The sequence below is a fragment of the Rosa rugosa genome, chromosome 5 (genome assembly GCF_958449725.1).
Source record: "Rosa rugosa chromosome 5, drRosRugo1.1, whole genome shotgun sequence".
NCBI lineage: Eukaryota > Viridiplantae > Streptophyta > Magnoliopsida > Rosales > Rosaceae > Rosa > Rosa rugosa.
The window spans coordinates 29,699,160-29,715,484 of NC_084824.1; the positions used below are offsets into that span (position 1 = coordinate 29,699,160).

General features: G+C 35.9%; 2 protein-coding genes across 3 annotated transcripts; one reads left to right on the plus strand and one right to left on the minus strand.

The window, feature by feature from the left end:
• Positions 1–1,406: 1,406 nt before the first annotated feature.
• On the plus strand, positions 1,407–4,686 carry LOC133710107 (uncharacterized). 2 transcript variants are annotated; one of them, XM_062136099.1, is made up of 6 exons: positions 1,407–1,574; positions 2,689–2,807; positions 3,141–3,212; positions 3,516–3,682; positions 4,006–4,117; positions 4,212–4,686. In XM_062136099.1, the coding sequence occupies exons 2-6, from the start codon at positions 2,766–2,768 to the stop codon at positions 4,473–4,475; spliced, it is 657 nt and encodes a 218-aa protein (XP_061992083.1). In that variant the 5' UTR covers positions 1,407–1,574; positions 2,689–2,765; the 3' UTR covers positions 4,476–4,686. The 2 variants fall into 2 exon arrangements, with proteins under 2 accessions (XP_061992083.1, XP_061992082.1); XM_062136098.1 differs by lacking the exon at positions 1,407–1,574 and adding an exon at positions 1,674–1,802.
• Positions 4,687–4,773: 87 nt separating this feature from the next.
• On the minus strand, positions 4,774–14,857 carry LOC133710106 (prolyl 4-hydroxylase 1). Its single transcript, XM_062136097.1, has 12 exons — positions 14,677–14,857; positions 14,142–14,189; positions 13,026–13,094; positions 10,762–10,814; positions 9,441–9,506; positions 8,646–8,720; positions 7,707–7,781; positions 6,952–7,022; positions 6,813–6,864; positions 6,609–6,698; positions 5,591–5,683; positions 4,774–5,425 (listed from the first exon to the last, which is right to left on the minus strand). The coding sequence occupies exons 1-12, from the start codon at positions 14,738–14,740 to the stop codon at positions 5,318–5,320; spliced, it is 864 nt and encodes a 287-aa protein (XP_061992081.1). The 5' UTR covers positions 14,741–14,857; the 3' UTR covers positions 4,774–5,317.
• Positions 14,858–16,325: the final 1,468 nt, after the last annotated feature.

Below are 16,325 nucleotides of genomic sequence, written 5' to 3' on the forward strand. Positions count from 1 at the left end.
TTGCACGAAAAATTAAAGGGAGTGAAAATCCAAACCCTCATTTTAACAAACTGCACCCCCATATGTGTTTTTACTTTGGGTCCTTGACCCAAAGCATCAAAATAAAAAAAGATTAGCCCACTTACCCCAACAACAGATTTTTGTTCCAACCTACACAATTTAACACTAAATGACTATTTTCCCTAAGCCTAATTAATAAATTACAACATTGCCACTCTCTTTCCTCTCTCCTCTCTCTCTCCCTAGACGACTCCGGCGTCTCTCTCTCTCTCTCTCTCTCTCTCTCTCTCTCTCTCTCTCTCTCTCTCTCTCTCTCTCTCTCTCTCTCTCTCTCTCTCTCTCTCTCTCTCGCTTCGTATCGAGATCAGGTGACTTGTCATACCAGGAAAACGTGCCGACTGGCGACGTCAAGCTTTGGTGCCGGAGTCATACGATTCGGCGCGACAAGGTGGATGTGGCAGGCAAAGTCGGCGAGGAAGAGAAAAGCGTCGGTGACTACTCCGACGAGGACTGGAGGTTTGGAGAGGTGAGAGAGGTCAGCGGAAAGCTCCGAAGGTGATTCGATTTGGTGATTTTTGGTCCAACTTTTGACTTGGGTGGCCAAAGCATTTTCTGGGTGCCATAGAAGGAAGGAAAGAAAAAAAAAGTTTTGAATGTCTATTGAGAGGCAATAGACGTCTATTGCTTTGAATTGATATAATCTTTTTTTTTTTTTGTTTAATCAAAGTTTTATTTGTCTAATTTTAAGAATATTAGTTCCCATTCTGGAGACCGAAAGTTCTATTGGGGGGCAATAAACGTGGGGGGGGGGGGGGTGACGGGGCTCCGGCGAAGTCTTTTATGGTTTCTCTCTCTTCCATTTTCTCTTTCTCTCTCTCTAAGTAACAAAGGGGCGAGGGTATAAACAAAAAAAACTTAATGGGACTATTAGGGAAGACTTCCTTAGAGTATTTTGGGTAAAGATGAATTAAAAAAACTTAATGGGATAAGTGTGAAAAAACCCCTAAAAATGAGGTAAATGGACAAAAACCCTTTTATTTTTTATCAATGAAATATCACTTTTGGCCTCATACCATCATCAACTTCAGATTCTCACTCTTGCAGTCTTTCTCCCACCAAAGATGCATAAATCCCTTATCACTTCAATCCCAAATACTAACTCAAAATCGACATACGAGACAAAGAAAAAAGCATAACTAAAGCAGGACCTTAAGAATTTGCAGGAAGAGTAAATCAAAAGAGTGGCATCACTAGTGAATTGACGTGGGAAGAGAGAGGAGGAGAAAGGATACGAGAGGAGGGGTAAACAAGGAAAGATATGGAAAACAAAATATTAAAGGGTGTGTATTGATAAAATAGATAAGCGTATTTAAAATTTAGGCCCATGATCGAAGAAGAAAATAGGAAAAAGAAAAGGAAAAAAAAAAAAAAAAAAAACAGTTAAGTGACCGAAAGGCCATGATCACTTGATCATAAGGGTTTAAGCCTTGAGTTAAAAACCAAAAGGTTCATTTTTCACGATTCAAATTGCTGGGAACGCCAAGGCTGAGGCACCCGATCGCATTTGCGCGCAGGTGACCTCTCATATCTCTTTTCATCAAAATTGTTAGCTTTCCTATATGTATTGGAATTCTTTTCTGTTCTTGCTTTTGCTTGATTGATGATGATGATTCTGCGGAATTTTGTACGGTACTATCTCTTGTGTTTTTCAACTTTTGATGGATAGCACTTCAATTCATCTAGGCTTCTTCCTCAACTTGTCAGATTACTGGGATAACAAATTGAACTACTCAAGTACTCAAGTTTGTTTCTATGGTGTTACCGTTATTTTTTTTTATTTTTTATTTTCAACTTGGTTTGATGAATTGAGTACGTAGGAATCGTCGTTTCTTTGATATTTAATGTTGTAGTGACCTTTATTAGTACTTTATCTGTGTAGTTGAGACAAAAATTATGAGAAGATTTCGAGTGTTGAGGTAGTGTGAGTTTGATTGCTGAGAGTTAATGCGTGCCTCTGGAGAAAAGGATACAACTTGAAAAACATATTAGAGTATTAGTACATATTAGTATTAGTATTAGTAGTAGTATTAGTATTATGGTTTCAACTTTCAATACTAATACTCAGAATACAGAATACAGGAATCAAAGGAAGAGACTTGAAGTAGATTTGCAATCTATGTCTTGTTTGTTTGACACAGAATTCTTTTTTGTTTAACACAGAATTTATGCATATTATTTGTTTGACTTATTGTTTCTTTGAAATGGATCATTATGTTATCTAGCAAATATAAACCTCCTTAGATGCCCGTCACAACAGGCTAGTCTCAAAAAGAATTTATCTATTGTCATGGTTCTATTAGTTTCTTTAGAAGTTGGATTTATTATATTTGAAGCTGAAATCTTTTTGATAGTTATATCCAAAATGTTGTACTGCATCTGTGAGTCCATCCAAGGCATTCAAGTATGAGTGTTTTTATAAAGTTAGATTTTGAAGCTGATACAAAATCTGGTATGAATTACATAAAATAAAGAATTGATTCTTTTCTCTGGTAAGCCAAGTTTGGTTAACAATTACATAATATAAGTAATTTTTTGTTTTGTATTTATTTATTTTTTCTTATGATAAAATTTGCTAGATCTTCTTGAGCTTTATGTTTTTTTGCTAAACCTTTGATTCTGTTTTGACAGCTGGATGATTTGCATTTGAAGAAGTTGAAAGTCACTGAAGGTAAAGTTGGAAGAAGAAGAAGAAGAAGAAGAGAGAAATGGCAAGCCAGGCAGCTAGGTCTTTTAACGGTAACATGAAGGTGATGTTGCCTTGTTGATATACTGACTAATCTTATTTTCATGGTTTTAGTGGTTGATTGTCTAGTCCAAACCAGTGCTCATAGAAATTATCCATTGTAGATTTGAAAGCAAGACAAACTATAAATTTGAATATTAACGAAAATGTGCTAGCTATTAGTGAAATGTACCAAGACAAAGGTTGTGCTTCTTGTAGGTTTTAATTTATAGCCTGGGAGTTTCACATTGCACTGAGTATTGTAAAAAGTCTAATCTTTGTGGTGTGTGAATGGATAATTTGTGTTTAACTTGCATGCTTAATATTTAACAAAGCTTATGCTTTGATTTTTGTACAGAAAGCTGTTGCCGGCCTCAGACGTATTAATCTTGATGGTCTGAGATGGAGAGTATTCGATGCGAAAGGCCAGGTTCTTGTTTGTGACTTTTATAACATTTCGGGTAACATCTAGCTGTTAGGAACTTAGGAATAGAAGACCTTTTTGCGTTCTTGATTTCAACATTAGTATGAATTATGATGCTTGAATTTCTGATACCTTTTTGGAAGAGAAGTAACAAGGTGGATGCTGAAGCAACTGGCTTGCTAATGCATTTACGATAAATTCTGAACTAGGTGTAATTAATCACAATATTCAGTTGTCTGCATATCAACAATATTCAGTTGTCTGCATATTAATTCTTAAAGTAAATGATAAAAATGAACCCATTTTTAGGTTCTTGGAAGGCTAGCGTCTCAAATATCTACTGTGATTCAAGGAAAGGATAAACCAACATACACTCCAAATCGAGATGAAGGAGATATGTGCATTGTGCTGAACGCGAAGGATATTTGCGTCACGGGTAGTAAACTGACTGATAAAGTTTATCATTGGCATACTGGGTAAGTACTTATTACTAAAAGTTTTCATATATTGCTGCTATTGTGGTGGGCTAAATGGATATAAAGTCATTCAGTTGTTGTGTCACTAGTCACTACTAGTTCCAGTTTCATAAAGTTTATTTGTTTTCATTTTACATTCAGTTGTAAACCTTCAAGAACTCTGAAATTGACAAATTAGCTTTCTAATAGAGTTCTGAGAATCACCAAGTTTACTCATTTATCTACTGATGAATAAAGGAACTTTTATTTTTTATGTTTTCTAATATCTTGTAGATATAGGCATATCCCTTTGGTCTCGACGTTGAATCATATATGGCTTGTAGGTATGTGGGTCATCTGAAGGAGAGGACGTTAAAAGATCAGATGGTCAAAGATCCTACGGAAGTCATTCGCAAAGCTGTGTTACGCATGCTCCCAAAGAACAAATTGCGCGATGTGAGTTTCATTGCAGTACCATTTTCTTGTCTGTTATGTTCTAACACAGAGTATCTTGTATCAAAATATTGTGGAATGCTGCTTCATATTGCAGGATAGAGATAGAAAGCTGAGGATATTTCCTGGTAGTGAACACCCCTTTGGTGATCGGCCCCTTGAAACATATGTGATGCCCCCTAGGAGAGTAAGGGAAATGCGACCCCGTACAAGACGTGCCATTGTCCGAGCTCAGAAAAAGGCTGAACAGCAACAACAAGATGCTAATGATCCACGAAGGGGCAAAAAGAAGGATACACGGGAATTGGTTGCTTCTAATTACTCGAGCTTATTTGGGCTTATGAAAGTTGTTGAGGAATAGCCACCTAAAATGGGATTTGAATCGGGACTTTTATGTAGTAGTGCTTTTCCCGTACCAATGTTTGACAGTTAGAGTTGTCAAAACTCACAAGTTAGTTTTCAGAAGCTGGTAGTTTGTAGTAAGGAAATGAGGTGCCATATCTGTGGCTAGGTCTATCAGCAATAAGATTTTCAAGTACACTTTCTGGCTTTGCGCTTGTGCATTACTGGTACTTCAGTGGTAATCGTGGGTCTGTGGGGTATAATAATACATACATATATTAGACTTGTTAATTATATGAAATTGGGAAAGATCGACCTAATTCAGAATGCGTTTAATAACAACAATTTGTTTCAATCTGATTCAGTAGTTCAACGAATTATCGGTAGCTAGATCCAAATCCATATCCGGTGGATTAATGGATTTATTACGTTCGCAGTTCGCTCCAAAAATTTAGAAATTCGAATTCAACTGAAATTACCTAGCAAGATCGGCATGTTAAGAACAGCTTTTAACTGTACACAACCATTTAATCTAGTGGAATGAATACCTCCCCTTTTGTAAGCCAAGTTCAACTCTTGAACATGATGATTGATTACAAGATGCACCTTATCCCATACTATTCTCCGCGATCGCATGCACTCTTCACTTTCTATCATGATTATTGAGTATGTTGTTCTGTTTAATCCCACTACTACCTAAACTGAGGCGGTATGACACTACTCTTGATGCTCATCATATTTGGAAGCCAAACTTGATGTCCATCATGGCTTAGAGATATCTGACTGTACGTATCTATCTATGTCATGAACCAGGTAAAAGCCCCAAAAGTCATATAATTTAAGAGGGGCAAACTAGAAAAATCAAGAGGTAGCTCTTTGCCTCATCCATTTTGTGGCTGACCACTTTTCCCCAGCTAGCACCTCGCACCCTGCATGTATGCTATTTGGATCTGATTGGCCATCCAGACCCTGAAAAAAAAAAATATCACATACGTTTGTGATCACACCAACCTTTACTCCACTAAAAGCAAAAAAATATCAAAAACGAATCAAGTCATCACCATAGAAGGCAAATCATCATTTGGTTTTTCGAAAAATGCAACTATTAATGCATCACTTGAAAGGGAAACTAACCATGCTCCAGAAAAGTACAGCATCTCCTTTAGTTGGCTTGACAGACATACCCTTGACAACTTTTCCACCACAGCTACATTCACCTGAGCCAGCCTAAAATCCCACACAAGTTAAAACACAGACTTGCAGTGCAACTCTCAACGAATAATACATGCACAAGTGAGGATGGAAAGAGAATTTACAACTGAAAAATTAAAATATTATCTTATGTTCAAAACAGCATGTTTGACAACCTCAACTCTCTGCCTGAGGAAAATCCTTGGCATCGATAAGCACCAAGTAATTTCATGAATCACAAAATCTCCTACTTGAAACAGATTTCAGAATTTTAATGGTCATTGGAATGAAAACTTTGGAAGTACCGAGGAACTTTAAATGATTGAAATTTTAGAAATGGGATATGAAGTCCTAGAATTTGAGAAGTTTTTGATTTAGAGCTATATTAGAAATTAAACACATTAATATAAGAACCTATATTTCCCCCTCAGCTCGATGGCGTTTTCTCTCCACATATTAGAGGGGCGGCTCTCCTATCACCGAGCTATATATGAGATAGTACTGTGCTGAAATTAACCTAAGGGTCTGTGTCTGTAGCACCTTGGGGCCTATCTTTGCAGCCTCCCTTGTATTTTTACAGGAAGATAAAACCTTTTTAAATAAGATAGAAAGAAGACAAAAAATATCTGCTTTCAGAATAAATGAAGATAAGAAATGGTCAACTTGGTAAAATGGTCCATATACCCAAGCCAAAAGGGAAAAGAAATGAAAATAACTATATAAATAAAATAAGTTTACTTCACTTTTGTCTGAAAAGATTAAAAGAATACGTATGGATGGCCGGGATCCAATCCTAAGAAACCACCTTAGTTATTTCTTCCACCTATTACCCATCCCACCCCATTTCCCCCTCCTTAACCATGTCCCCGTTATTCAGTTCTGGGAACATGACGCCATTAGGTAGCAGGTCTAACAAGAATAGCAACATGCAATGAAGCATCCAATTAGGAAAAGAAAGTACCATGGGAAAATAAGTTTCTCCACCCTCAACATTGTCACTCAGATACATCAGAATTGTTGCTACTCGCTGACCACCACGTTTCAAGTTAAACTGTCAGCATAGAAAGAAAGAATCTTAATAAGTTAATATTACAAATTTAAGGCAAAGGAATTAAGGATGACTGCAAGTGAAGGGGCAAGTATAATGTGGGGTAAAGAAACTTACAGTGTCAGAGAAGTAGTCGTGATGAGGTTTATAATACTGGTCCTTTTCATACCTGTGCTGCTGCAGATGTTAGCCTTGATACTGAAGATATTGCTCTGCATGTTCATGAATTGACTTTATACTCAAATAAGTCACGTACCTCAAAACTTGAATCAGTTCCCCATTTTCTATTGGTACTTGAGAATAGACAGAAATACGTTTTTCAATTGCCTAATTGAGTAAAAGAAAGAGAAGCACAGTCAGATAGAGTTTGGTTTGCTCTTCAACTACAAAGGACTATGCTAACACTAAATAAATAAAGATTGGAAATACAAGTAGACATCAGATACAAAGCTTAAAAGTGGACATTGCACAAGCTCAGCGATATCCCTCTACTCCTACCTCATTCCTCTCCATCTCGCATACACACATACACATGTACTTATGTGCATACAAGGAAACAAATAGTTAACAGATATGCAAGCTTTCTCAAGTACATATCAATTGCTGACAGTAGAATATTAAAGATCACTCAGCCAAAGTAGCCTCATCCAATATTTTGTCTCAAGTACTCTGACTATTCTCTCAGTATCACTAGTACAAAGTACTGTCTAATGATGACTCAAGACGAAAGAATACTCCTAGAAGATTCAAGGACTTTGCAAGATAACGAATCTTACTGTGGTATACAGAAATCACATGTGGATAAGGTTGTACACATATCACTAAATTTAAAAAGATAAAGTTGCATTTCTGGTTGCTCTGAGAACTGACACAGGTATGAGCCACTAGTTTCAAGGATGGGGGCATAAATTAAAAAATAGCCTACAAATCCGACATTGTAAATTCACATCCAATAAGTAATAAGCCTTGATTAATGTAGAATAGAACAAAATTGAACTTAAAACCACCTACCTGTATCATTGGGAACTTTTTCTCTTGAGGACTCAAGAACATACCAGAGCTGGTACGAACCTTACTCTTGATCCCCTGAAAAAATGGATACACAATATGAACGATTATGCACTTAACTGGGAAGGAAAATGTATTAGCTTTAAAGTTATTAACATCCCATCAAAGAAACCCATTGATTACAATAAGAGCTAACTCGAGCAACTGACCATATACAGGGAAAAAAAAAAGTTGTAAAAGAAAGATAGAAGTACTGTGACTTGAAATAAAAAGAGAGATTATGCTTTTACATTTTTACAATTTACTGGCTAATCAACATGCTTTTGCTGTGATTTTTAATTATCATGAGTTAAATTTGGGTGGTTTATGACTTTTGGCCCCTCCAAAGGCATGCGTCGATCTTGCCAATCAAAGAACTTGTTCCACAGCAGTGCCAATCAATTGGCATAGGCTCCCATCTATCAGCCAAGTATTTTCTCTTATCTTTTTAAAAAAATTTATAGGAGACAGAATTTATCGCAAAGAGAAAGAATGTACCTAGAAGTGTATAACTAATGCACTGAACTTAGAGAACAAGAACTAGCAAAACTAAGACAACAACAGCCACAGTAATTCGACCACTAACAATTGGTATAAGCAGCCTTACCACCCATGTACACCTAAACTTACATACTCAAGACAGTAGGTAAACATAAGGATACAAATGGACCACTAACAATTTATATAAGCAGCCTTACGAACAGCTAACAAATTTTACTTATAGAGTTGCAAGCATTTTCAGACCCAAAAAATAAATAAATAAATGACTTGAAAGCATTAAATACTTTATTAGCATGATATCATGCAGAATTATATCCTAACTTCTAAGTAACTTCTAAGGACAGGCAACACCGCCAAAGCATGACATAAGATCCTCCAATTTGGGAAAAAGAGGGTGCATACCTTTCCTGTTTTGATGTCCACTACAGTGGATACTTCAAGGCGAGGAGAGGCAATAGCTCTAAGATAGTCGCATTCCTGTAATGGGCGTAAAACTTTCAATTTAGAAGCCATGTTCTACAGATTCCTTTTTTAGATTAGGAAACTAAAGATCCTCAAGAATCAATCAAAAACCTCAATAGTTCCACTCGAAGTTGCATTTAACATGTGCTGCCAAACAACATTGACACCCTTGCATTTGGCAGCTTAAGATTAATCAACAAACACAAAAGTTTTTATCAAGGGAGAACAAATCATACTTTTCTATCCAAGGTTAAAGATTGGCCAATTGTCTACTAAATTGAATTAGAACTGAATACTCAAAATCCAAAAGCCAAGAAATGATTTTACAAAATCTAGTAGTATAGACCAACTTAAATTAGTGAAACTGACCTGTTTCTCATTTTTGTATTTTGGAGAAGTTTATTAATTCTATCATCTTCCCTATGAAAGATATCCTAAGCTCCAAATTCAAATCCACTGCAAATACATGAACTCATTGTTCCTACTTCAACATTTGTATTTATCCAAATCAATTTATGAAACTTTGAATATACTGACCGGTATTCTAGCTTGAAAACTTAAGTACTTGACACTCTTTGGGCTATTTTTTGACTGTTGCAATCATCAGTAGTAGTATTCCCAGGTAAACAAAAAAACTAGTACCCAATAAATGAAGCCAATAGAAATTACAATAAGAGTTAAAAATAATCATGCGCACTAGAATAGTTGATGCTTTTAGATATGCGAACAGCATACCTCCATGCTCAAGAAGTTATGAAGCACAATTATGCGAGGTAACCAGCTTATCACTTCTGGTTTGACCTACATTGACAGTATAGAGAAAGAAAATCAAAATCTCACTATAAGCAATGTACAGCGAAAACCCATTTAAAATAACATCCCTCCTTTCCTCAACCAAAAACAAAAAGTCATCCGAGGATACAAGACAAGTGTTGTAAAACTAAATTATTTATAATTCTCGTTATCAGAATTGAGTTTCATTCTAATCTTTCATGAATTATTTATTGAACTTCCTATCTCTCTAGATTTTTGGTGTTGCCTCTTTTTAACAAATTTTATTAGGTGTAAAGTAACATATATCACTTGCATCATTTGCAAACTGTCCAATTGTTTGCAGCACACTTCCATTGAGAAATACACCACGTTGAACAATGGGGATATGGCGCAGCCATCAACCCAACGAGTTTAAAGCTTTAAAAAAGTGGCAACCTTAGCTAACGTACAAATTATGGAAGATTAATAGGACAATCACACATATATAACGATGTTCTTGGATCTTATATCAAGATTATTTCAGTAACTATCTTTAACACCCATCTTTGTGTTAAATTGCGACAATCGTTTCCATGCCCACAAATATTAAAGAAATACAACACCAAACAATTCAGGAGAAGGTTACTGTACAATTAAACCAAGCAACAAGAAATTTTATATATATATATATGAAGTGTTTGTATAATAAAAAGGTATGTTATATATGAAGTACGTTAAGATGCTGAAGCAGCCATCAACCCAATGTCGTCTAGTTTAAAGCTTTAAAAAGTGGCAACCTTAGCTAACGTACAAATTATGGAAGATTAATAGGACAATCACACATATATAGCAATGTTCTTGGATCTTAGATCAAGATTACTTCAGTAATTATCTTTAACACCCATCTTTGTGTTAAATTGCAATAATCGTTTCCATGCCAACAAATATTAAAGAAAGACAACACCAAACAATTCAGGAGAAGGTTATTGTATAATTAAACCAAGCAACAAGAAATATTATATATATATATATATATATGAAGTGTTTGTATAATAAAAAGGTATGTTATATATGAAGAACGTTAAGATGTTGAAGTAGCATTGTTCAAAATTGTCCAGAAGTTTCAATCATCGTGGACTGAAGGTGCCTAATCAATAATTTCTATTCTCTACTCAAGAGTCAAATTTCATTCTCCTCTCTGTTAAATGATTCATGGCATTAGCTTTTTATTTTCTTTTTAAAATAGGCATGTAACTATCTTAAACAACTAAAAAACAAAACTAAATGGAAATGGAAAACATACATATCCAAGGCGTAAAATTTCTGCTTCTTTGTCATTGGTCCAATGAGGAACACCTGAAATTTCAAAACAGAAGGAAACAAAATTGAAAAAATGTTTCAACCTGCACCAAATGAACACACCGCAATGTGCTCTATCATCTCTAAATCTCTGTCTTCTATTATTCATGCATGTCATATAGGATTATAATTATAGTGGACACAATGAATCTGATTCGAGCATCAAAATAACAAAAGAAAAAATGCAACTGCACATTCAACCACAATACAATGAGTTAAAACCCTGTCAAATACCAGCTACTCGATTCAAGCTCCTCAGAACTTTGTAATAATGGATAGGAGAGAAAAATATTATATTCAACTTAGGAAATAATAATGGAAAAGGTAACACATGATCACAAACAATGATACCGCACATGTGGGCAAGAGGTTCACAATGGAGAAGAACTATAGGATAAATAATAAAACTACAGTAAAAACGCAGCTATTATCCAGATCCTCAAACTACAGCTGCCTTCCAATCTAGCAGAATAAAAGAGAAATTGTAGTCTTTGAAAGCTACAGGAGGCTTTGAAGACTTTGTCCTCCTTGAAGCAAACCACAGGTGTTTACCCTCCCATGTGCCACCGACAAGCTTGAAACCTTGACCTTGGGTAGAACTTAGCTTTGTAGATAAATATTGCAGTAGATAAACTTTGATCCGAGATATCCTTAATTGTTAATCTGTAAAAGGAGTAGCAAGAGAAAGTCCAAGATGACTCCAGCATTTATCTCCTATCAATCACTTCAGAGCCCACCAATCTGACTCTTTCTAACAACACCAACAATGAAGATACCTCCTTTACTTCTTCATCCATTAAGTTTCTTCAAAAACCTAAACCTCAATCAACCGGGAAAGTGTTTGGCATAGCTAAACTTTTTAATTTTTTGATATGGAATCTAGATAGTCTGAAAGACTTAGAAAAGATCGGTTCAACTGTTGGTCCCCACCCAAAATCTTGCCCCTTCCCCCTTTACTGACTAGTAGCTGAAAGCACTTGGAAAATTGACTCGTCACAGCAGAAATATCCAAGGGCATCAACTTATCCTCTGTAGATAGTTAAAGAACTAATTGAAAAGACTGGAATAAAATTAGAAAAAAACCTCATAGCAAGATCAAGGTACAAGCAAGCATAAGTAAGAGCTAGCAGCCACCTAACCAACTTCAGAATATAGTCTGTGAACACAAGAGGGCAATTACCCCAAAGCGAGGTTCAAAGTCTAGTCTTGAGTCTTGACCCACAAGGAATCGACCTCCTCGCTGCCTTGCCTTCAAAAAATTACATTTTTCCTTTGTGATGAAACCACTCGAAAAATTGGCTAACACGAGTTCCTCCAACAACACTTTATCTTCCACCTCCAGAAGGAAGAAACCTCTCAGCAGAAGAAGTACCAGCTGAGATGGCACCCAGCTCACTCTAGCAACCTGAAGAAGTTTATACCTTAATCTTAACACCACTGGACAGTGAAGGAAAAGGTGATCATTACTCTTGAACAAAAATGCAGGGACATCTTATTGTGGCATCTCTATCTTTTCTTAGGGAATGATACCATTGTTTTTCATGCTTGTGCCAATCACCTTTGCATCTCATAACAATCTTGAGTTGTCCTTAGAAAAAGTAAGACGACTCTGGCAACGAATACTCATGCTCTGACCCACTTGTTGGTTTGTAAAGTAGGCCACAACTCAATTCTATTTCCTTTACACTTGATAACTCCTTCAGCAGTGAAGCCTATTTGGAACCCATTTAGGACAGGTCCAGTTTCATACAGGTTCTCACTTTCCTTAAGGTGGCACACTCATGCTCATAAAAAGACTGCATATAACCTTCCAAATTACATCCTCTCCCTTTTCCACATTCAGGATCTAGTAGTTAAATGGTTAGAGCAACTTCAGAGGGATTTATTACAGAAAAGGGAGAAGACAAATTTAAGTGGTTGGTGACTTGCAGTAGACCTGCGGCGTGAGGAGGCCTTGGGGATGGTAGTGGCCTGCTTCTGGTTAGCCACTGGGAGTAGGGATCTCAACAACTTTTCGCTTAAATCCATATTGTAATAATCATACTTAGATTTCTTATCCCAAATACAACCTACTTATAACATATATGTCAGATGAAACAATAGATTGAATATAACATTAGCATTTTCTAAAGCAAAATTCCAAAGAAGGAAAAAAAAAACTCTGCTATAACTATACACTCAATGTAACTTGTCAACAACCAAACTAACCTCTGGGGAATTTAAGATAGCCATCATTTAGACTTCTGCCCAGTCTCCTTGAAGCTGGAAACTCAGATCCTGAAGGGGATAAATTTAAAGAGAAGAATCATCTAATAGAATAAAAATTGCAAAAAGATTACAAGCATTTGATGATCTCAACAATAATAATAATAAAAAAAATCGTAACTGATGGAAGATTGCCCACGAATACTTAACCAAACATATTTATATAACTACTTTCCCCTGGACCATGAGAAACTAAGGTATTCAGTAGTTGAAAGAAAGTATTCTTCCAATAGGATATGCACATAATAAGCACATTAACTAAGAAACTGAGCAAGATGGAGGTGGAAAAATGAAGATTTACAAACAGAATAAGACATTCGAGTCCATAGAATCAAGACAAAATTCAAAGCTCGTCTTTAAGAAAAAACAAAAGAAGCTAAAGATGCATGAATTTCCTACAGAAATTGTATAATTCCAAACAGTCAAGGCCAAGCCCCGCTTTATCCAGAAACAAATTTTATACTCTTGCAAGCTCTCATATGGTAGTTTTATGTCTAGAATCTGGATCACTAATCAATGGAAAAGCGTAATTTCACTCAAAAGCATGTGGTGGGAACCTGAATGCTTTAGTTTGATTTCAATGAATGCCCATAAAACCAGTGAATACCAGATTATCTCAATTTTCCTGGATCTCCTTTAATTCTATTCATCTTCATTTTGGAAAACTAAATTTATAATTCCATGGCTCAATTGTTTTAAGACTGCATCAATAATCTGTCATCCAAGGGATTAATTCTAAGAGTAAAGGCTTGCCTAGTTTGAAATTTTGGTTTGGCAAATAAACAATATAAATAGATGCAAATGAATCATCGTTCAGCTGAAAAGACTCTTTCAAAATGATCAATTACAATGTTTGCAAGAAAAAAAACCCTTGCAAGCAAGATCTAGCATATATGTATTAAGAGCTACAGCAGATCCATTCATCAATAGCTCTTCTACTTTGTATACAGGCAAGATATGTCAAAAAGGTATAACAAAGTCATCACCATGAACTTAACACGAAAGTCCGAGAGCAACTGCAAGATAATAACTCTGTCTAAGAAGTCAACAGAAACATACCATACGACTCTTCCAATCTTCGTATAAATGCCAACTGGAACAAAGCACCTGCAATTTGAAGATGGTGATTCATTGAAAAACAAGTAGCATTATCAATTTAACACCATTCAAGGAACAGGATTCGTGTTTTGAATGATCATCGAATGCCAAGTTTATCCATAACATAACACTATATTGGGTTTTCAGATAAAAAGCTCTACTTCTACAAAACACATTTGGGTATGACGATGCTTTCTTACTAACAATTGAGTATCAATGTTTCATATATAAAACACAACTTTCTGCTTTCAAATTTCACATTTCACATTTCAGAGGTAACATCGAGCTAGAAATCACCCACCATTTCGGACCCAAAATTTTGACATTGCATAGTGTTGAGTACAAGTAAATCTGAGGAAAAGTGATTCTATTATGAATCTAATATTCAATTCAATGAAAAGACAGGATCTTTGTTTGGTTCTCGATCGGGAAACAACAAATGTAGTAAAAGGAAGATAAATAGGAGCAAAGATTGAAACTTTGAGATGGGTGTCACCTATAATCATTCCAACAGTGACAAACGTAAGGAGTCCGAACACAATCTTCATCGCAGCAGCCATGGCAGTTGGCAGCAAAATCTAAGAGCGCAACCCAACACAACACTAAAGACAGCCGTTGTGTAATGTAGGAAATCGGACATTCTAGTTTGTTTAGTCAAGGTTTTGACCCACATGTATGTTTTTGTCAAGGTCAATATATATTTATTTCATAGAAAAATTGTCATCATTTTTATTTTTTATATCCCCATGCAAATGGCGATTCAATTCCGATATCTCCAGAGTATAATCAATGTGCCGTAATTCACAGCTGAAAACTCAAAAACCCATAAAATTGTTTTTGGTTTTTTGGGTGGGTTGCTACTATGGTTGGATCTTAGGGGCGGTGAAGACATGAAATATAAGTAAAATTTGTTAACAAAAATTTTCAATATTAATGACTCTCTTATAAATAAATAAATAAGGAAACAGATGGAGGGCCAAAAAAAGAAGTTACTCCGCTTTTCTTAGAGCGATCTCGAAACAGTTTTGTTTGCTTGGAATTTTGCATTTCACAACCCCATTCGGCGGCGCGTCTTTGGAACTGGTTGGACCCAAAATGAGCATTTTGGCCTGACAAGGCGTGTCTTGGAGAAATTGAGCCAAAGTCAGTGGCTCAAGCTATATATTGTCGACAAGTTCGAAATATATTATTTAGAGGCTCAATAAAGCCTACTATGGAAGATTATGCGAGCTGCAAGAAAAGGAAATGATGGAAGCATGGAAATGAAAAGTCAACTTTAGCACATTTTCCTACTTCGGCTAGGAGAAACCGAGCTAAATAAGGAAGGAGGGGTGGCAGACTGACCAAATGAACTCGAAATGAGCTGAAACTCTGCAGATCCATTCTAGACAGCCCAAGAATCATTTCGTATGAAGAGTGCCAGAGCTAGTTTTGAGTGGAAGGCCTTCAAACAATCAGTCCAATTTTCTGCAGAAGCAAAACTGGAAAACTGGACCTGTAAGAGGTCCAGCAGCATTTCCGGCCCAACCACATGGAAGAAAGCTCTGAAAACTTGTCACAATGATCTACACTCATTTTGGATGATTTGATGTGAAGAGGTCGAAGGCCCATTTTGAGTTCTTGGTGGAGATATAGCTGCAGCAAAATTGGAGCAGTAAGTGCTTAAACCTAACATTCCATTAGGCCCCGTTTGGATGGCAGGAAATCATGGTATGGAATGGGAATTAATTTCATTTTCCATTCAGATGTTCCGTTTGGTTGTAATTAAAGATTGGAAAGGAAATAAAAAATAAGATTTGACTGGAAATTGACTCCCTCGTAAAGCCTGAATAGAATTACCTAGTCAGGGGTGGTATTCTATTTCCATTTCCCACTGTCAAAGACAAAATTACATTAATTATCCCTCTAAAAATTTATATTCCCCACCAATATTCCTTATAAATTGATGTACTTTAATTAGTAAAAGGGCGTTATTGAAAATTATAATTTCATATTCCATTCTTATGACTTACCAAACACTACAATAGAAATGAAAAATTAATTCCAAAATTTAATTTCTAGTAATATTCCAAACACTCACATGGAAATACCAAAACATATTCCATTCCATATCCATCTGGAAAGGAAAATAAATCCTTTTCCAAT